Source organism: Microcaecilia unicolor, chromosome 13 (genome assembly GCF_901765095.1).
Source record: "Microcaecilia unicolor chromosome 13, aMicUni1.1, whole genome shotgun sequence".
NCBI classification, from domain to species: Eukaryota; Metazoa; Chordata; class Amphibia; order Gymnophiona; family Siphonopidae; genus Microcaecilia; species Microcaecilia unicolor.
Window position 1 is genome coordinate 100,890,455 of NC_044043.1, and position 22,513 is coordinate 100,912,967.

General features: G+C 43.9%; 1 protein-coding gene across 1 annotated transcript in view; it reads left to right on the forward strand.

Moving 5' to 3' along the window:
- The window catches only part of CROCC (ciliary rootlet coiled-coil, rootletin), a 198,438-nt gene that overhangs the window by 120,579 nt on the left and 55,346 nt on the right, over nt 1-22,513 (forward strand). The window contains exons 22-28 of the mRNA XM_030222563.1: nt 4,089-4,223; nt 7,311-7,454; nt 9,349-9,587; nt 15,961-16,120; nt 16,644-16,811; nt 19,253-19,637; nt 22,042-22,259. Of these exons, the coding sequence (XP_030078423.1) occupies nt 4,089-4,223; nt 7,311-7,454; nt 9,349-9,587; nt 15,961-16,120; nt 16,644-16,811; nt 19,253-19,637; nt 22,042-22,259 (1,449 nt within the window). The remainder of the gene's footprint in view (nt 1-4,088; nt 4,224-7,310; nt 7,455-9,348; nt 9,588-15,960; nt 16,121-16,643; nt 16,812-19,252; nt 19,638-22,041; nt 22,260-22,513) is intronic.

A 22,513-nucleotide genomic window follows, 5' to 3' on the forward strand; every position in this document is an offset into this window, starting at 1 on the left:
CGCTTTCCTAGCCGCAGCAGCACACTGAGCAGAAGGTTTCAGCGTATCATCGACGACGACACCCAGATCCCTTTCTTGATCCGTAACTCCTAACGCGGAACCTTGCAAGACGTAGCTATAATTCGGGTTCCTCTTACCCACATGCATCACTTTGCACTTGTCAACATTGAACTTCATCTGCCACTTGCACGCCCATTCTCCCAGTCTCGCAAGGTCCTCCTGTAATCGTTCACATTCCTCCTGCGACTTGACGACCCTGAATAATTTTGTGTCATCGGCGAATTTAATTACCTCACTAGTTATTCCCATCTCTAGGTCATTTATAAATACATTAAAAAGCAACGGACCCAGCACAGACCCCTGCGGGACCCCACTAACTACCCTCCTCCACTGAGAATACTGGCCACGCAATCCTACTCTCTGCTTCCTATCTTTCAACCAGTTCTTAATCCATAATAATACCCTACCTCCGATTCCATGACTCTGCAATTTCTTCAGGAGTCTTTCGTGCGGCACTTTGTCAAACGCCTTCTGAAAATCCAGATATACAATATCAACCGGCTCCCCATTGTCCACATGTTTGCTTACCCCCTCAAAAAAATGCATTAGATTGGTGAGGCAAGACTTCCCTTCACTAAATCCGTGCTGACTTTGTCTCATCAGTCCATGTTTTTGTATATGCTCTGCAATTTTATTCTTAATAATAGCCTCCACCATCTTGCCCGGCACCGACGTCAGACTCACCGGTCTATAATTTCCCGGATCTCCTCTGGAACCTTTCTTAAAAATCGGAGTAACATTGGCTACCCTCCAGTCTTCCGGTATTACACTCGATTTTAGGGACAGATTGCCAGTGTGGCCAGTGTGGCTGTGCACTAGAGATTGCTGGTGTGGCTTAGAGCCAGAGTTAGATGGTGTAGCATTGTGCACTGTTCTTTAATATCACTAATTGTCCAATACAATTAAAAGGTGCAAAAGTGCAGTAGAAGCATTTAGAGACATTATGGCATACAGGTGGTTTTGCCACTTAGATACAGTGGTGGCTGGAGTTAGTGTGCAATAGTTTTGGCTAGTGTCAGATACCAGAGAGCGAAGCTACTGAGGAAAACCCAACACAGCTAACCTTTAGTACTGTAGCATAGTGTTAATTTTCCCAGCCATGCAATGAACTGCTTGTCAAGGCAAGCAGCATGGGAGAGTGGGAAAGGAAGAGAAATGGGACTTGATATACCACCTTTCTGAGGTTTTTGCAACTATATTCAAAGCGGTTTACATATATTCAGGTACTTATTTTGTACCAGGGGCAACGGAGGGTTAAGTGACTTGCCCTGAGTCACAAGGAGCTGCAGTGGGAATTGAACTCAGTTCCCCAGGATCAAAGTCCGCTGCACTAACCACTAGGCTACTCCTCCCCCGAGTGAAGTCAAATATGCCCCATTTGAAACAGAACTGAGTTCCACAGTTTCTAATATGATGCACAAAGCAGCCTTGAACCTGTGACCTTCAGGTTGGAAGTCAGCCACCTTCTAGAGTAAGCTATTCTGCCACTCAAAGCACTTTAAACTCAAAGAGGTTTAATGACAGGAAACAGCATGATGTCACAAGGCTGAAGCTGGTCTCCACCCAAGTAAGTTTTAATTCTCTGCAGTGCAGCTGCTGCCATCTTGGTATACCCAAAACAATGAAATTGATAGGGTGACAAACTCCGCCTATTGGCTTCAGCTCAGATAATGGGCCAGATAGGCTCATGCCATCTCCTGTTATTAATCTTCCTTGGTAACACTGCACCTGAAGAAAATCCCAAGAAACTATGATAGCACTGAGGACACCACTCTTCTATGGTTACCGGGAGAGAAATGGGAACAAATAACCTCAAGATGTAAAACTTCTCACGGAAACATGGAGCCAATAGCACTAAGCTTGACTCTATAGTAAACACCTCTCTGTAAAGATGCCGAAAGAAGGAATAACTGTACAGTCAATAGAACTCTGGTAACAAAAACATTTCCACATATGAAGTGAGAAAACTTTCAGGGTCCTGTGTATATAGATTATTCTTATAGATATATAAGAATTTGGGAACACTAAATACGCCCTCTCTGAGGACCTAATACATGTGATGCATTGCCTTGATGGTGTCGCTGGCTTCCACACCTTGGAGTTTGCGGATCGTCTGCCCCTTTGCTTTCTTGGACCTTCCACACCGGAACAGCATTTAACTAACTGGGCAGGCCATAAGTAAAATCCCTCAATAACTCACCACAGTGAAGAAACAGGTGATTTCTGGTTCCCAGGCACAAAGCACTGCAGTAAAATTCCTTAGCAGAGAATATTCCTCAAAGAGAACTGCTAAAAAGAGAAACTGTAGGCTCGGACTTTTTTTTTTTTTTTTTTGAAGAGGCAGGAGAAGGCGGGGAGGGGAAGGACCTGGCACCGCATGGTTTACACCCAAAAGGCTAAGAGAGCAAGCCTTTGCCCCAGAAGCTCAACTGAAGCCCCAAGAAAGGGCCAGGAGCCCACCACAAGAAAGGGGAGGGGGGAGGGACCTGGCACCACCAGGTTTACTCCCAAAAGGCCAGTGTATAAAGCCTTTGCCCCAGAAGCTCAACTGAAGCCTTACAAAAGAAGCAGGGGCCCACCACAGGAACCCGTGACAGAGCTGCACAGCGAGGTTCTACTGCCTGCTGAAGAGAGAGAGATACTGAATGGAGCCTAGTGCACATTAGCCTTAGGTGGCAAAGTTCTAATTTACTCTCTATCTCCACCTACTGGTAGATGGGCACAACCCACCAGTATGAACTAATCCTTTGGAAATGTAAAGGAAAGGTAATGAATTGACGGTCCTTTAAATGGCTCCTGGCCGGTTAAATAGCGTTTAAATGCCTAACCATGGATATTCATCAGGAGATAACCAGTTATTGCCCACTGAATATCCCGTTTAGCGGCTAGCTGGTTAGGCGCGGATATTCAGTGCCTAACCATCGATGTTAAGCGGTCAAAATAAGCTGCTTAAATAGCAGGCCTATCTTTGACCGCTAAAAAGTTAACTGGTTAGTGCTGAATATCGGCATAGCCGGTTAACCTTTTCGCGGACAAAATAAACTCGGATATTAATTGCTGATCGACAGATACAGCCAGGTTTATTGCCAGCGGCAGACAGCAAACGCTCTGCCGGCTGGATATTGGGCCCTAAGTATTTAAGTGCTGTAGTGGGAGCACTAGATTGTCACTCACACTGAGTTGGTGCCCTACAGCAGGACTATACAGCAGTGGAACAGGAGTGTCAAGCTCTGTGATAAGCTTAGAAAGTGTTGGAATAGTGGAATAGGAGTGTAAAGGTCTTTGATAAACCTAGAACGTGTTAGAACAGTGGACTAAGAATGTCAAGCTCTGTCATAAGCTTAGAAAGTGTTGGAATAGTGGAATACAGTGGCGTACCAAGAGGGGGCCGTCCGCCCCGGGTGCACGCCTGTCGGCTCTTCGTTTTCATGCTCCCTCTGCCCCGGAACAGGTTACTTCCTGTTCCGGGGCAGAGGGAGCATGGAAACGAAGAACCGACAGGCGCGCGGCACCCCCCCCCCCCCCCCCAGCGGCGTGCACCTGGGGGGGGGTTCTTTCGCTGGGGGGTCGCGCTGCACCCGGGGGGTTATTTTGCCGGGGGGGGGGGTCTCTGCACCCAGGGGGCGGGGCGCATCGGCAATCCGCCCCGGGTGTCAGCGCCCCTAGGAACGCCACTGGTGGAATAGGAGTGTAAAGGTCTTTGATAAACCTAGAAAGTGTTAGAACAGTGGACTAAGAATGTCAAGCTCTGTGATAAGCTTAGAAAGTGTTGGAATAGTGGAATAGGAGTGTAGAACTCCGTGATAAGCTTCACTTATGTTGAAAGGCTGCAGTGGGTGTACCCAGCTCTGTGATAGAATCAGAATCTGAATAGGGGATTTCCTTTAGTATGCACCATGTTCTACTTCGTGGAAATAAGAACGTTCTTAAAATATTTCTTTTTCTCTTTGGGGTTGGGGCAGAATTTTGGGTTAAAAAGTTTAGTTTTCTGAGAGTCCTTCAGCTAGAAACTATTTTCTCCCTTACAGGCTCTTTCCCTTAAGGAGACGGAGAAGACTGTTTTGTCAGAGAAGCTGACAAGTGCTCAACACAACCTTGCAAACCTGAGCATGGAGCTGGAGCGGCAGCGCCGAGAGACTATGAGCCGTCAGGAGCAGGACAGGGTATGCACAGCTTTGTCAAAAGCTAGGGGGAGGGGCACATATGACCTATTACGGGGGGACAGGGGGGCATTAGGTGAAGGACTCCATGTTCAATTTATTTGATATATACCGCATGTTTTCAAAAGAAATATAAGCAGTTTACAATTAAAAAAATATATATTGGGGAAAGGAAAATAAAAGCAACTGAAACAGTACAAAATGTGAGGAAAAATAGGGAAGGAAAAGTTACAAATTAAAAGCAAAGGATAATAAGGGAGGGACAGTAAAATAGGAGGCTTGGGACAATCTCAGCCCTTTGTTAGTGTCTAAAGATCATCGGGTGGAAAGAAGGAACCAATAGTAGACCTTGCTTAGTAGACCAAAGAGATCTAACAGGAGAGTAAGGGATTAAGAAGTTAGCAGGGCAAGGTCTGTAGAGCCTCACAGAAGAGGAAGAGGAGGACCAGGTGGGAACAGCCTGCCAGAATGGGGGGGGGGGGGGGGGGGGGGGGAGCAGGAATGGGTGTGTACAGCTTGTCAAAGGTGTGAGTGAGGAAATAGGGGGGTACAGAATATGAAAATGAGAGAGGAAAGGTCTCTCCCTCCTTGATTCCTTCCCTCTTCTTACAATCCTTCCCTGCCCAATCCCTTGTCCATCTTCTTTTTCTCTTATCCCTCCACTGAGATCCCCTATTCACATTCTTTTTCCAGCATTAATCAGTAAGATCCCTTCCCACCCAAAAGAACCAAATAAGTTAATCAAACACAAGGGAAATTGGGAGTAAGTGATATCACCAGGCCAATTGGAAGCATAAGCCCGCAGCTCCTCACCATTGCTGGAAAACCAATGTCCATTGGCTAAATTTTGTTACCCTTTTGGCTAAAACAGGGTAGATTGTAGAATTATAACTGTGAAATAGAAAGCAACGGACTTACAAGAATTTGCTTACCAGGGACTGACTCCATCACGTTGAGAGCAGGACAGCATTGTGGGAGCTGCATCCTCCAATTCAAGAAAACCGGCTGAAGAACCAGTTCTGGTCCTTACTAAATGAAACTTTGAAGAACTTTATGAGCCGTTGACCATAAATCTCTAGATCTTAGCCCCAAGTCCACCCCCTGCAGCATGGCCTCACAAAGCCACAGGAGCTCAAACCCATATGACCTGCTTTGGTCAGTTTTCTGTGAGGCACTGGATCCTGCCCCACAGCCTCTGTGCCTTAATCTGCTGCTTCATCTGCTGACCTCTCACCCTCATCCCTACCCCTCATACACAGGATCTGCATACCAGGACCTTGAAGCTGACCTTCTGCCACCCTAGTTCATCCCCTCCCCTAGAGAGATGTGGGCCATTTGAAGGGAGGAGGTTGTGGAGGTTTAAGGAGGGACACAAGTGACTCTTCAGAGATGCTGAGATGGAAATCTGGTTGGATGGAGGGGAGGGAAGACAGAGGAAGGAGATGCACATGGATGGAGGGGAGGGGAGAGAGGAGAAATGCTGGACATGGATGGAGGAGGAAGGAAGACGGAGGAAGGAGTTGCACATGGATGAGGGTAGGGGAGAGAGGAGAAATGCTGGACAAGTATGGAGGGGAGGGAAGAGAGAGGAAGTGAGATGAACATGGATGGAGGGAAGGAGAGGAAAGAGGAGAAATGCTGGACATGGATGGAGGGAGGGAGGGAGGAGAAATGCTGGACATGGATGGAGGAGAGGGAAGAGAGAGGTAGGAGATGCATACTGATGGAGATGAGGGAAAGGGAAGAGAGGAGAAAAACTGCATATGGATGGAGAAAATAGGCAAAAGCTGGATCCACTCTATACCGATCCACTCTATACCTCCTCCGGTCAAGTCCATGGAGGACCCAGCTTTTACTTATGGATGTAGGGCAAGAAATGAGGAAGAAGAAAGGAGGAAAGTAAAGAAATAAATAGAACGTAATCCCTGGAAATGGAGTTAAGAGAACACATAGAGAGCAGCAGAATCAGAGACTGGGAATATATGATCAGAAAAACAAAGTCACCAGACAATAAAGGTAGAAAAAAATCATTTAATTTTAGTGCTTGGAATATGTCCAGTTTGAGAATTTACATCTGCTGTCTTATTTTGCAATGTATAGCAATGTGTTTCTTTCTGTTTTTCTGGTATTGTGCTGCATGTAGAGTTTAGCTTCTTAGGATTTCAGGTTAATTTTCGAAGAATTTGAAGAGGGGCTATCTCGGTTCTGCATGTGTGACTGCAAGGCCAAGTGTCTGAATAGGGATCCGTTTGTTAGGTTCTGAGATTTTGATAACATATTGTGTTTCAGATTTGGCAAGACTGTTCTCCTAATTCCTGGTCTGTGTGGTAATTTGGTTTGTGTCATTTTTTGTATACTGGAGCTGTAACAGCTTACAGAAATTATAATGAAAAAAAGTTATTTTTTTTCCCTATACTGGTGTAATATTTTCAATGATGCCTGTTCATATGCGCTGTGGCTGGTAAAAGATGTGTGGCTACTATAGAGGCGGAGCTATGGTGATCCCGCTCCTAAGGTCATAATGAGTACCAGTACCTTTTTTCCTAGAAAAAATAACACTGGGGGCGCAGGTGTCTGGTAGTGGAAGAGTTTGTGTTGCTCTCACTGAGGGGGAGGGGAGAGAGAAGGTGCTAGATGGGGGGAGGGGAGGGGTTGAGAGGAGAAAGGAGAGAGAGGAGATGCTGGATGGGTAGGAGGCACCAACTAATAGGCCGCAGGGGGGAGGGTGCCAGAAACCCTAGCACCGACCCTGAATCTGGAGGAAGAAGATCTGGTAAACAAGGGACTCTAGGCAGTATATTGAAACAGAAATAAGTGGTTCAGCCTAGTTGAATGTGGGTTTAGTCATGAATCAGGTCTTCTGCTTCTTGTGCAAATGTATGAAAGCGTGCAACACAATTACCACAGAGTTATGAAACATTTGCTGTAGAATTTGCCTACTCTTATTGCAGGTTTTTGAAAGATCTGTCGCTGGAAACCAAGGGCTGTGTAACATCACTCTCTTGCTTTCATGTATTAGAAAGATCTCCTAGGCACTTATGCATCTGATCTAGTTTCACATATCCCTTTCTGCCTCTTCGCTCCCTGCAGGGCACAATTAATGCATTGACATCGGAGTTAAAGGCCTTGCGGACTCAGTATGAGGAAGCCATCTCTGCTCATGAGCGAGAAGTGAATGGACTCCAGGAACACAGCAGGGACCTGGTGAGGCAGCGAGAGGCGGCTTTGCAAGAGGTGAGCATAGTGTGGCGAGACAGCGCTGAAGAAGGGGATCGCAGGAGATCAGGATTTCAAGCCCAGCAAGTGTAGGCACAGATACTTGTGTCATTCCTCAGATATTTACATCTTGACCTCTGATTCCCACTGTGGATAAAAATCTCAAGGTCTCTTCACACTTCAGGTCAGTAACATTACAGCCTCTGCTCCAGTTCTGACACTAGTTTTACCATCCAGCTTGCCAAGTTGAGAGAGTTGGTGTGCCATAAGAGTGTAAGCTTGAAGCAGATTCTTCTATGTGTAAGGGTCTTTCCCAGAAGCACCCATCAGTTTGGAGGCATTCCTGAGGCTGCAGGTGATAGTGTGTAACCCCCAAAGATAAAGAATACTATATGAAACCCTTCTGTAGTGAGGACCATGTGACAACAGTGTAAAGAGAACAACAGCTCTAAATAGATTCTGTATTCAATCATGCATTCATGGAGCCAGGAGATAGAGTATCCTGTGATCCTCTCACATTAACACATACCGGTGAAAAAAAGGGATTCTCCAAGGATCCAGCCACATTAACACATACTGGTGAAAAAAAGGGATTCTCCAAGGATCCAGCCACATTAACACATACTGGTGAAAAAAGGGATTCTCCAGGGATCCACTCACATTAACACATACTGGTGAAAAAAAGGGATTCTCCAAGGATCCAGCCACATTAACACATACTGGTGAAAAAAGGGATTCTCCAGGGGTCCACCCACATCAAGACATACTGGTGAGAAAAGTGATTCTCCAGGGATCCACTCACATTAACACATACTGGTGAGAAAAAGGATTCTCCAGGGATCCACTCACATTCACACAGGCAGGTGAGAAAAGGGATTCCCTAGTGGTCCTCTCACATTACCATAGTATGTGTCAGCAGATAAAGACCTGAACAGTCCATCCAGTCTGTCCAACTATCATTATCAATTCATGATTAAATCAACAATGAATGTGATGTAAAATACTTGCAAACTACGTACGACCACCTACACTTCCAGAAAACACTAAAAACTTATCTGTTTAAAAAGGCATACCCTACCAATCCAACATAAATGCCTGATCTCTGCAACACAACAAAACTAAAATACGGAATGGACAAAACACAATTCTCCCGTTGTACGATGACCTGACGTGGCTGTACCACATCAACTTTCTTATCTCAGCATCACTCTGTATTTGTTCACACCGGAGTGCAAACGCATCTCTGGCACTATGTAAGCCACATTGAGCCTGCAAATAGGTGGGAAAATGTGGGATACAAATGTAACAAATAAATAAAATTCATTGTCTTTGTTTGGCGTTTCTGGGATATGGACCATAGAAGAACGCCAGGCCCTGTCCTTATGTTCCAACTACTGATGTTGATTTTAAAGCCCACGCCAGCCTATCTCAAATTTTATGTAGTTCCTTTTTTATTTTTTCAAGATTTTATTGTACACCGCTTTGATTTTTATTTTGAAATGCAGTATATCAAATGCCAACAAAACTAAATATGTGACTTTAGGGTATCTTTGCTTACTTGGAGTAGAGGAAGAACTTTCTCCTGTGTGTTGCTTCTCATGGGTGAGACTGAGTACAGAACACACATTTGTAAACCAAAGGGATGAGGATCAGTACAGATTTGTGCACGTGCCTAAGTGAGTCAGACCCTGCAGCTGAGAATTACAGTAATACTGGTAGTGTAAAATTAGAGCATGCTATCAACCAACCAGATTTGCAGAGTTCTCTGGTAAATTGTAAGATGGAAGAGACCATCTGTCCCCTACACAAGATAATTTGACTCTAACAAGATTGTATCTGGATGAACCCATTACTCCTTTATTTGTGAGGTTATTGTACATTTGGAGATAATGCAGTTGACTCCCCATTCCAGGTAGAGGAACTTAAGACTCAACTCTGCATAGTGGAAGACACACGAGATGGCATTCGTCGGGATCTTATTGAGGCTCACCGCAAAGTCCGGGAGGGGCAGGAGAGCCAAGCGGTCCAGAGGAAAGACATTCTAGACCTGAAACGCACCTTGAGTGATGAAGGCAAGGAGAAGGAGGCACTACAGAGATCCAATGAAGAACTGCGGGCCACAGTTAAGAAAGCTGAGGGGGAGCGAATCAGGTGAGAGCAAGATACTAGTGGGTTTTTAGAAATGGTATCCAGGAGCCCATTAGGTGACAATGCAGTACGGATGTATTGTATATCAAGGGCAGTATTTCTTATCTATTTTCAGCTTTTTCTTCTTTTTGTTTTTTTTTTTTTTTTTTAGCATTTATTTGTAATTTTATGGAAATATCTGCAGTTGAACAGTACAATAACTGAATCATTCACATTCTTGTTTCATGTAGTCAATACAATAGATATGAACACATAACTGACTTATCTTTTTCTCTGAATAAACCTATCCACTCCCTCCCCTTCCCCCCCCCCCCCTCCCTCCTTCCCTCCTCCTTTCAAGATTCTTGCGGAGCCATTTCAGGTTGAGATGACCATAAAATATATGGATCCCAGATGTGATGATAAACTATTATATTGTCTGTGCTGTGAGTTTAGACATCAAGTGGATATAATCCAGCTTGCATATTATCACCGATAAATCGGGCAGAGATTTTTGTTTCCATGCTGCTGCCAGTACTGATTTACTAGCCACAAACACCTGCGTGACTAACCTATGAGTATTCAAATTCACACCTGACGGCTTAACATGTAAAAGACAATGCTCCATTTTCATAGGATACCTGACCTCTAACAGACTCGATATAAAGTTTAAAGCTTTAGTCCAGAACTCTTGTGCTGAAGGGCAAGACCACCAAATATGATACATGTCGCCCTCCCCTCCACATTGGTGCCAGCACAGAGTTGATCCTCCCCTGAACATTCTAGCTATTCTCTTGGGAGTGTAGTACCAATAATAAAGTATTTTGTACCCATTCTCTTCTAGGGAGCTGGACACCGACACCTTAAGCAGGGATTTGAAAACCTTTTCCCACTCCGTATAAGCATAGGATACCCCCAATGCCTTTTCCCATTTCTGTGTGTAGTAAATAACAGGTTTAGTCTGCTGAAGCAGTGCCTTATAAAGTCTCGATATCCCCCTCTCCCCCCACCACACAAGCCATCGCCCATTCCAATTGCAATTCTGCTAGAGTTAACTCTCCCTTTGCCCAGCTAAGAATAAAGTCTCGCAACTGGCGATATTGAAATGCATTGGATGAGGGTATCCCATATTATTCTTGTATTACCTCAAATGCTAAAGGTTCCCCATCCTCCCACATTTGCCCAAGCTCTCGTAGACCTAATTGTTCCCACTTGCCATAACAAGGATCTGATACCCCAGGGGGAACCCCGAAGTGAATCGTATTGGCGTATGTAAAAAATGCACACGCCTTGGAAAAAAACGCCCCCTAATCGTGCACCAGGTCCTAAGAGGCCACTGAAGAAGCAGTGGGGCCAATTTAACCACCCCCCTCAAAAGTCCCTCAGGCAACCAGGGAATAGCCCACAATGGGTAACGGTCCAACCAGGTTTGCTCTAGCACTGACCCTATCTTTCTTCCCCCCTGAAGCCAATCGGCCAAAATTCTCAGATGAGCTGCCTGATAAAGAAAAAAAGAGGGAACTCCCATTCCTTCATGGGCTCGTGACTGACACATTACCACTTGGCACACCTGTGGTGGTCTCTTTTTCCAAATAAAAGAGAACACTCTCCTATTCAGGCCTTGAAAAAATGTATTGGGTATGTAGATGGGAACTGCCATAAACAGATACAGCAATTTGGGAAGCAAGATCATTTTAACCACATTAATGCACCCTAGCCAAGAGATCGTCAGCCCCTCCCATCGCTACAACTCTAAAAATAACTCCCGCACTTTCCCAGGGAAATTTGCCTCATAAAGATCCTCTATACGCTTAGTCAAATTAACTCCCAAATATCTAACAAATCGTGATGCCCATCTAAAAGGAAAGCTGGATCTCAGTTTCATAACCAGATCCTCTGGGACTGTGATAGTCACGGCCTCTGACTTATCCATATTTATCTTAAATCCCAACACCCTCCCATAATCCTGCAGCATGGAAGACAGTACCGGGAAGGATGTATTAGGCTCAGTCAAGATAAGTAATACGTCATCTGCGAATAAAAGAATTCTCGATTCAATATTCCCCAGCCACAGCCCTTGGATATCTGGACGTGTACGAATATAAATAGCTAGAGGCTCAATCACCAACGCAAATAAGAGAGGGGACAAAGCACAGCCCTGTCTTGTTCCCCGAAATAAGGGGAACTGAGAGGAGTAATTACCGTTTACCCGCACAACAGCCTTGGGCCCCTTGTATAAAGATGTAGCCAATGAAGAAAGCTGCCCGGTATTCCCATCCTCTCTATAACTGCAAACAAAAAGGGCCAATGCACCCTATCAAACACCTTCTCGGCATCCAATGAAAGTAAACACAAGGGGGTCTTCAGAGAATGAGCGCAATGTATAAGATGAAGCACCCGACAGATGTTATCAAAGGTTGGACGCCCATGAACAAACCCCGCCTGATCCTCCTGCACTAAAAAAGGAAGATAATGCTGTAAACTAGAAGCCAGTATCTTAGTGAAGATTTTATAGTCCACCCCCAACAAAGAGAGGAGCTGCAGACCTGCGGATCTTTACCCGGTTTAGGCAAGACTGTGATAAGGGCCATAGTCCAAGTCTCCAGAAGTGTCTGTGCCTCCTGCAGTGAGTTAAACACCCTCAACAAGAGGGGAGGCAAAAGCCCACCAAAGATCTTATAGAATTTATTCGTAAAGCCATCCGGCCACGGAGACTTGGAGGGAGCCAAGGCCTTGATTGCCTCAAGAACCTCTTCGAGCTCAATAGGTCTAGATAATTTATTCTGGGCCCCATCTATTAACCTCGGTAAAGAGATCTGATCTAAAAAGGCAAATATTTCCTCCTCCGAGCTGCTTTTAACAACAGGAGAACCTCCACCGACGTGGCCAGGTTTCGCAAAAACTTCCTCAGGGAAGAGGCTCTCTGAAAAGGTAAGAAAAGGTCTCACTGATTTTGTAATATCCATGATAATAAATCTCTCACCATAAGTTGATACTGTCAAATCCAGTCTCAGTCGCTCACCATTGCATGGTTCGTATACTCCTGCATATGAAAAAAATGGCTGCGGCGTCTCAGTGCGGACTTTAATGTTAAATAGGCTACAGCTGATCAGAGAACAAACACTTTGATTGGATCGAAAAACACTACAAGGCAACCAATCAGGTTAAATCAAGGACCACCAATCAATCTCTGAGTTAAGTCCAGCAGGATGAAGAGTACGGAGTTGAAAAATCCACCTCTGTTTTTTAAAATTTAACAGCTGACCAATATTCCCACCTTCCCATCCTAGTTGTATATGATCAATGATTCTCCATCTAATATTGCTAAGCAGATGATGACATTCCAGCCAATGTTGAACTAGTGTTGCTGAAAGGACTTGATTTTTTATCCTTGATTTATGTTCATTCAAACGTGATTTTATTAGTCGACTTGATCTGCCCACATAGATTGTTTGACAGGGGCAAATTATGGCATATACCACATTATTAGTAAGGCAGTTAGTGAATGATCTTGCATAAATCGGTCGTGAAGCAACAGAATATCTCCACATAGGTCCTTCAATAGTCGTCGCACACCATTGACATGATCCACATTTTACATTTCCCAGGCTTTCAGAAGTACTATCATAGTCTAATCTTTTATAGGAAAAGAGTTCCCCAATTGTTTTACTACGCTTAAATGCGCATATCGGATGTTCCAAAAAGCAGTCATAGATTTGCAACACACGCCAGTGAAGACGAATACTTTCATTAATTTTGGAACTGAGGGAGGAGTATGTTAACAATACCGTTAATCTGTCTTCTTCCTCTTTTGATCGATATTGTAGCAGTAGATCCCGTTGTGAGAATTTTGCTCTTAAATATGCTTTTTTCACAATGGACCTTGGGTATCCTCTTTCTATAAATTGTTTCATCATCAAGGCTGCTTGGTTCTCAAAAGTCGTAGTATCGGAACAAATCCTTTTAATCCTCAAAAATTGACTGATAGGCAAACTCGCTTATAGATGGTATGGGTGAGAGCTGGAAAAATGCAACAAGAGTATTGCGTGCAGTTGGTTTCTGAAAGAGGGTACCATATAGCTGAGGGGCCAAATGCAGATATATAGATGGGGACAAGATGTGTGGTACAGAGTCAGTTGGGATAAATAAATGGGTGGCTGAACTCAAGGCAAGTTCTTTGTGTAGTTGGTGGAGGTTCTCCTGCTGTTAAAAGCTGCTGCCGTTTTACAAAGATAAGCTACTATGCACGTTTTTGAAAATAATAAGTGCTGCTGTTATATTAGACAGTTGTGTTACAATGAAAGATATAAAACTAAAAAATTAAGGGTGATCCTATGACAATTTGCACCACAACCATTTTTTCGGATGAAGAAGGAACTTTGAGTTCATATGGTGTGAGTTGCAGTAATATCTGATGATTCCCACACAAAAAAAATAATATATCTCCAATTCCAGTTTGTAAGAAATTAATTGTGGCTCAGGAGCAATCAGCATTTATTATTCCATTTGGCCTTTATGAATTTACTGTGATGCGTTTTGGAATGAAAAATGCCCCTGGTACGTTCCACTGCTTGATCAGTTGTCTGTTAGATGGAAGGAATGCCCTGACACTGGATTTTTGAGACCCGACCAGCGATCTGAGGAGGCCACAGTCCAGGGTCTCTCTTGAGGCCCCACCCAGGGATGTACCAAGCACACCTTTCTCCTCCATTTTTAATATTTACATTGTTGTAATTAATGTTTAATAATAAAAATTCTTTACAAATATTGGCATGTTTTTTTTTATATATTTTTTTATTTTGTTTGTATTCAGTACAAATATATAACATCAACAGAAATTGAATGACCTTCAGAATCACGTACCTGGCAGGCAGGCTGAGACATCTACTTCAATCACATGATTGATCCCTACATGCAGAGGTGGCTCAAATGATATTTTGAGTGAGATGCCTTAGAACAGGAAAATACTTCAGTTCTGTTCTAGGATAGCCTTAGATGCTTTCCTCCTGGACTGAGGGAGAAGCTATGTATGCATATCCTCCAGTTCCCCTGCTGTGCTTGAACTCAAAAGGCCAAGGCTAGTGTGATTCTGTTGAAACGTTCTAGAAGACCTATCGACCTGGGAAATTCTCCAACACTGACCACATAGGCTCGGGGAATGGATGTTGAAGATATAACCTCAACTTCCCTGAATCTGCCTGGCAATGTGTCTTAAGCTTTTAAGAATTCCACTAGAAGGTCTTAAGTTTCAAATGGAAGAATTTTGTTGTCTGGTGTGACAGGAAGGCCCTAGATGTCCCTTTGTCTTGCACAAAACTGCTTGAATATCTTCTACATTTGTCTGAGAGTAGCATCCCACTTATGGCCCTCCCTCTTTCAGTGGTGAGGCCAGCTTTCCATGTAGGCTAGCTTAGGGATGATCATTCTAACGTAGCTGCTGTGTTCCTTCTGCATTTCATATAGATTTGGTCTTTTGTTGTGTCCTGATAAAGCACAGTGGTCTCTATGGTATCAGGTCCAAAGCTGTTAAGGAGAAGATTGTTGTGACCACTCGAACAAGAGCTTCAGGTCTCAGGGGGCTGGTAAGCCCACTGAAGGGTGTGAGAGTGCACTTAAGTAGAGTCAGTTTGTCATGCCAGAGGAGAATGGCAGGGTGAATCCTGATGTTCATTCCTGTACTCTAAGCACATGTCAGGTTTCTCATCTGGTCTAGCTGCAGTTTTTATGGGCTGGTCTGATGGGTCTGAAGGAATGGAAATTAACAAGTAAGTTTTAAATTTCATTATACTCTGTGTAAGGATTTGGCTATATTTAGTTGCTGTGCCTGGTTTTTTCTCATCTAGGTACATAATTCTGTGGTCAGGCCTCTAGATCTCTTTGAGAGGGCTGTTAGCTGTGTTTGGAATAGTAAAAAAAAAAAAAAAAAAGTCTTATAGCAACTTATATAATAACCATTTTCAACAGCAAGAGCCTAAAGTGGGCTTCTGTCCTTCAAATCCTTGCCTCAATGAATTGCTTAGTCTATAAAATGCTGCTAGCCTTTGCCCCTTTGAACATTGTCCTGAATGTTTAAAGAAAATCACCTTTGTATTTTGTTTTCTTATTCTGCTGTTGAGTGTTTTACATAGGACAGAGGATGCAGGTAATCAGAGTTATTCCACGTGCTCAGGTGGTTAAAGGAAATCTGAGTTTTACAGGGGGTGAAGGGAGGGAGTAAATAATGACGTTACCCATAAATACTTGGCTATATTTGGTGAGGGACATTATTGCAGCAGTATGGAGGACATAGTTGCCACAGTAAATGCAGACACTTTTGTTATTTGAGCTAACCATGAATACTGTTGGATTTTCTTGCGCTCGGCCACCAACCTGTGTGTTTTGAATATGTTGACTTCAGTTTAAAACGTGCTAATGAGGAGAAGGAACAACGACTGTCCATCCTGGAGGATGCACGTGCTGCTATAGAGAAGGAGTCTCTGGATCTGCGCACAAATCTGCGGGAAATAGAGAAGTCACGCCTGGAGGCCCGCAGAGAGCTGCAGGAGCTGCGGCGGCAGGTGGTATTCTGTGTTGTGTTATGTAGAGACTATGTGCGTATGTGTATGTCGTGGGTTAGCCAGGGACACTGAGGATAATATTTAAAATTATTTATCATTTATACTGAAAATTTGGGTTGGTCTCAGTGGTGTACCAAGGGGGGGGGGGGCGGTCCGCCCCGGGTGCACGCCAGTCAGCGTCGTTCGTTTCCATGCTCCCTCTGCTATTGCTTTCTGCATTGAGGCACTAAACATAAGTGATAAGCTGTTATTAGAAGCCATCGGTGCAAGGCTGTAACATAAGAATAGAGTCTTCTCTTATTTGGTCATTAATTTGACACCCTGAATGCCTTTGATCATTGTCTGCAGACACTTTGGTGGTATCATAATTCTCTTGTTCAGCAATGATATAGATTGGGCTTGCTTTAGCACTTTCATAAATATAAAGCAGAATTCTAGTCATAGGCATAGTGGGGGAATAGATTTGGGTTTCCTCTCTGAAATCATTCTGGACTACTGAGAGAACTTTCTTTTCTGCCCGCAGATGAAGATGTTGGACAGTGAGAACACAAAGAAGAGCAGAGAACTGGCTGAGCTGCAGAGCCGAGTGCTGCTGGATGAACAACGGGAGGAGGAAAGCCGGCGGGAGTCCTTTGGCCTAAAGCAGAAGATTGTGGAAACTGAAGCCAGCAGGGAGTCTGCAAGGAAGGAGGTACAGAGTAACCTCAGGCTGTTCCAGCTTCTGTGTTTTATTTTTCTTTCATTCATTTGGGTATTTATATATTACTAGTAAAAAAAAAAAAAGCCCCGTTTCTGATGCAAATGAAATGGGGGCTAGCAAGGTTTTCTTCTGTGTGCATGTGGGAGTGTGTGTGTCCCTGCCCTCTGCCCTCTCTCCCCTCCCCCCTCTGAGTCCTTCACTGTTACAGGGAGAGTGATTTGATTTCGTGCTTTGCTGTGTTTTTTCCTTCACTGTTTGTGTTACAGAGAGAGAGAGGGCGGGGCAGACACTCATGGGGAAACTGGATATCTCTCCCCCTTCACACTTCCGGCTGGAGGCTTCATAGAACGTTGGTGGTGCCTTTTATATATAGAGATTATATATTATTATTAACATTTGTATAGCGCTACCAGACGCACGCAGTGCTGAATATACCGCTTAGACCTAAGTGGTTTACAGCTTCACTTTTACAGGTATTTGGTCTGTCCCTATTGGGCTCACAGTCTAGGTAGTACATTGTACTACTGTTGTACTTGGGTCAATGGAGGGTTAAGTGACTTGCCTAGGGTCACACGGAACTGCAGAAGGGAAGGTTTCCCAGAATCTCAACCCACTGCCTTCCATCAGGCTGCAGCGGGAATCAAACCCAGTTCCCCAGGTCTTCAACCCTGCTACATTAACCATTAGGCCACTCCTCCAGTGTGACTAAAAATGCTTGCATGGTTCCATATTGAAAAGAAGAAGGTACATGCATAGCTGCATTTTCAAATCTTAGCACATAGTTTTCCAGCAAAAAAACTCATTATCCACAGAAAGAGCAGATGCAAGTGGGTCCCTGCGGCACTTTTCAGAGGAAAGGCTGAAAGGCGTTCTCTTTTTTGATTTGTACTTCTTAGCTTCGGGCTTTGCACCAATTTATAGTTTTAAAATTACCCCCTAATGGCACTGTACCGAAGTCATTGTAAATACCTTTTGAAGGTAATTTTATAACAGAGTTCCTAGATTAATTAGGCAGGAAGGGTACCTATGTATTATTACAAAATCCTGCCTGTATTGAAGACACAGACGTTTATACCTGTATGTGTATAAATTGTGACTCCACCCTTGCTCCAAACAAACTCCTCCCCTGAACACACCTACACTACAATATGCTCTAAGGGACCCTTTTACAGAGCGGCTTAACGCTCGCTCTTCTGGGACTACCGCCAGTCCAACGCAGTAACCCAGAGGTAATTGGGCATCGCCGCACGCTGCCTGGTTACCACTGGGTTAGTTCGGGAGCCTTTATTGCCATCTCAGTGGGTGGCGGTAAGGGCTTCCCGTCGCATGGCCATGTGTACTGGGAGATTTTTTACCTGCTGCGGTAAAAATGGCCCTGGTGCTCGGGAAAAAAGGGCCCCTTAGTCTTTTAGCAGTGAGGTACTTTTATAAAAGCACATAGAACAGTTTATAAAATGTCTTCCTTGAGAGCAATTTTCAAAACCACTTAATTGAATACATTCCAGTTTACTCAAATACATTGGCATGTCTGAAAGTTGCTCTCCTTTTCCTGTTTTGGACTTGAATAACACACAGGCTGTTAGCCTGATTAAAGGAGGTGTTCCTGGAGAGGGCAAACAATCCATGCACATGACTTTCCAGATGTCTGTTCTATTTCTACCACTACTTTTATGTTTCCACAATTTTATTAATGATGGTACAGATATATTCTTCGATATAACAAAAGAGAGGGAACGAAGTACAAACTAAAGTCCAAACAAAAAAAACAGCACCACGGGCCTTTAAAAATGGAGCACAGTTCTTTAATGAATGAGCCTTGACAAAAAGACCCGACACGGGCCGTGTTTCGGTGACTAGCACCTGCGTCAGGGGTCACAGTGATGACGTGGAAAATTTGGTGAAAGTGCCTTGGTGCTTTTACTATATGAGACGTGGGGTAAGGAATAATATATTGTAGAGGAATATATTCGAGTTATTCCCCAAGTTTTCCACGTCATCACTGTGACCCCTGACGCAGGTGCTAGTCACCGAAACACGGCCCGTGTCGGGTCTTTTTGTCAAGGCTCATTCATTAAAGAACTGTGTTCCATTTTTAAAGGCCCTTTAGAATAGGAAGAATGTTCTTATTGGAAGTAGGGTGAGCTATTTTCATTTCTTGTATAGTTTTGATTTTTTGAGGTTTTTTAATGATATTTTCTTTTGTTGTTTCTTTATTTCTGTGTTTGCCACCAGCAATATACTCTGCTTAGATTTGGTGCTTTAAGTGTGACCAGATTACAAGTAGTACTGTACAAGTTTTATGAAGTTAGCCCCTAATGCAGGCAATACGCCAAAACATGTTGGGCTGCACCATTTTTAATATTAATAGTGAGAGAACCTGTGTATTTGGGCTACTTTCACTCAGGCCCTGTGTTCTGTCCTTTCCTTCACAGGCCAGCAGCCTACAGCGGAAACTCTCAGAACTAGAGAGCGAGTTTCGTGTGCGGGAGAAGGACCTGCAGGGCAACCTAGAAGAAGCTTGTGGGAATGAGAAGAAGCTACTGGATAATGTCCGAAACCTTGAGATAAAGTTGGAGAGTGCTGGGACTGAGGTGGCAGAGCTGAGTCTGAAACTGAGTGCGGCAGAGGGCCGTGTCAATGGGCTGGAGGCAGAATTGGTGCGAGTAGAAAGCATGAAGAGAGATGTAGAGTTCAAGCTGGGGAGCCTGCATTCAGCACTGAGACGCACACTGGGCATCAGTCGGGCAGGGCGCATGACAAGCCCCAGCATCCGGGGGCGCAGCAGCTCTCCTAAAAGACCTGTTTCCCCAACCAAAGGTAGCGATTCCTTCCAGCAGATGTTCATGCTGTGCCACCATCCAAACACTCCTTTAAAATATTTACTCTCTGCTTCCCATAGTTTATAAGAATTTCCCAACTGGTTCAGACCAAGGTTCTCTAGCCCAGTATCCTGTTTTCAACAGTGGCCAGTCTAGGTCACAAGTACCTGGTGGAGTCCCAAAATGTAGCAAGATTCCATGTTACTTATCCCTAGGGATAAGCAGTGGCTTTTCTCAGGTCCAAGGATTTGTCCAAACCTTTTTTTAAACCCAGCTGTATTAACTGCTGTATACTTCTGTTTTTGCCTCTGGAGGTCTCCAGAAGGGTGGACCTTTGCCCCCCAGGCAAATAGTCAAAGAAGCCAACCAGTAATTATTGAAATATCAACAAATAAAATCCCAAAAGAGTATAATATGTAGCAAATAAAAACAGAGTTTTCCCTGGGAGTTGTCAATATGTCCACCTGCTAGTGTAGATACATTGAGGCTCGCCATCCTCAGTTCCATTTCCTCTTAAATACTTTTTCTTTCCTTTCTTCATTATCTTAATTATAATTACCATTCCTACCTAATGAATATGCATCTTTCCAGAATATTCTATTTCCTGTTATGGCGAATCCTGTTCCAGCACGTTCCATCAGCTTCTATAATTTATTCCCTCATTGTTTTGACATTTAGGGCCTGTTATGCACATAAGCATAAGGTTTCATTAGATAATGGGTTGACCTATGTCCTTGTTATGCACAGTCATCATACTAGCCCCCTCCACCCTCTTGTTGAGCCTACAATTTCACCCACACCCACTTACTTCTCCTTCTGATTGTTTATCTGGATACTGCAGGTGTCCTTAGTCATAGGAGTCTCTGGCTCTTAGTTGCTGCCAAGCAACTTATCACAAGTTAGCATAAGCCAAATGTCAAACCACAAATTTCTACAGCCTTACATTTCTAGCTGTCTTGCAATTCTAGGTCTGCTCCCAGCTCAAGAAAAGCAAAATAGCCATATTAAAATAAAAAGTAGAAATATGTATGGTTTGCACCTTTTCATGGCCTCTGTGAGATACACTGCTTTTACCGCTTGCCATGGCAATGAGTTCCAGAACTTTACATTGAATGAAAAAATATTTCCTCCTACTCATTTTAAAAGTATTACCATGTAATTTCATGTAATGTCTCCGTGTCTTTTTGAAAGAGAAAGCTATCAGTTCACTGGATTGTCCGCTGTTGGAAACTGGATACTGGGCTTGGTGGACCTTTGGTCTGTCCCAGTATGGCAACTCTTATGTTCTTTCAGAACATCTAAATATACTACATCAACTATTCACGCTTAAAAAAAAATGTAGCAGAATACCCACACTCCCTTTCCAGTATTCCTCTCTATTTGTTGCTATAAATCGACGCAAGTATTTTTTTTATTTGTTAAAAGTTAATCATTTCTTGCCTGCAAATACAGTTCTTGTAAAAATAAATAAATAATACTACGTTTGGAGGCATTTCATTATTACTATATTTTTAAAGACCCACCTCCATTTGTTGTAGGATTTGAGTTCATTCACATTCCAGGAGGCAAAGGTTATCTCTACCCCTGTTTTATCCATGTCTCTATCCCCTATATCCTTACCCCCCCCCCCCCCCCCCCAAGAAGAGGATGGATCTCCTTACTGCTGCCAAAGACCTCCCCTTCATTATGCCCTCCAACTCTTTACCAACCATCTGCATAGGGCAATAACCCCATTTGCCAGTTCCTCTTTCTATTCCACCTTCCTGCCTCATGTCACATCCCCTTATTAATCTCCTCACCATCACCTACCTGACTCTTAAGTGGCCATATTGAGTGGTGATGAGAGCGGAATTCCAAACAGAGATCTGTGTAGGTAATGGAAAAGAGAAATCCTCAGGAAAGGAGTCGGAGAAAAAAGTTTCTGGATGTATAGATAGAGGTTTCAGGATTTCATAGGACAAGGGTCAGATGATTGGGCAGAACAGTATGACTAGCCTAGATCATAGTGATGAGGTTAAGGTCTGGCCAAGAGATAATATGCCAGTAGGTTGGTAATAGAGATTGTAGAAGGGTCATTCGTCATAACCATGTCAAATTGTTTGACCCGTGGTGTGGGATAGGCAGTTTAACAAAGAAGTGAAATGCCTTTAAAAAGCAACACAGGTTGTGAGTAACTGGGTTATGGGGTTGTAAAAGTGGATATTAAGGTCACCCAATAAAACAAGGCAAGATAATAATTGGTGTGTGATTAATGTATAAAGGATCTGTAGGGAGGAATGGGAGATTGTAGATGGCTGGTAAAGCAATAAAAATTCTTTTTTATTTATTTATTTACTTTTATGAAACATACAGTCAACTTGTTTATGCAAACTTTCAGCTGGGGCAATGTTCTCTTGTTTCAGGTTTTGACAACACATTTGCAACCACTACGGATGGGCATGGCAGCCCCATCCCCCGAGTGGGCTCCCCTGAACATGGACCCAATTCACGCTCCCTATCTCCGCAGCACCCTCTTTCTCCCAGCCGCAGTGAGCAGCTGGTGGCAGACATCGACCCTGAGGTGGTGCGTGAGGCATTGCGAGACTTCCTGAAGGAGCTGAGAGATGCACAGCGGGAACGGGTAATACCCACAGCACTTTCTTTAGGGAATGTTTATGCATTGGTAGACTTACCACACCTCATTCCTCACTGCTGCAGTACATTCATGGGTAGCGTGTTTCATTGCACTTTGGGGGGGGGGGGGGGGGAGAGCAGTTCAGGGTGTCCTCAGGACATGTAGTGATAGCTTATAATTTAGTGACATCTGGGCGCTCAGATTCTGTTATAGAAACATTAGTGTAATCTGCTGTTGGCATTCCTAACAGTTACACACCC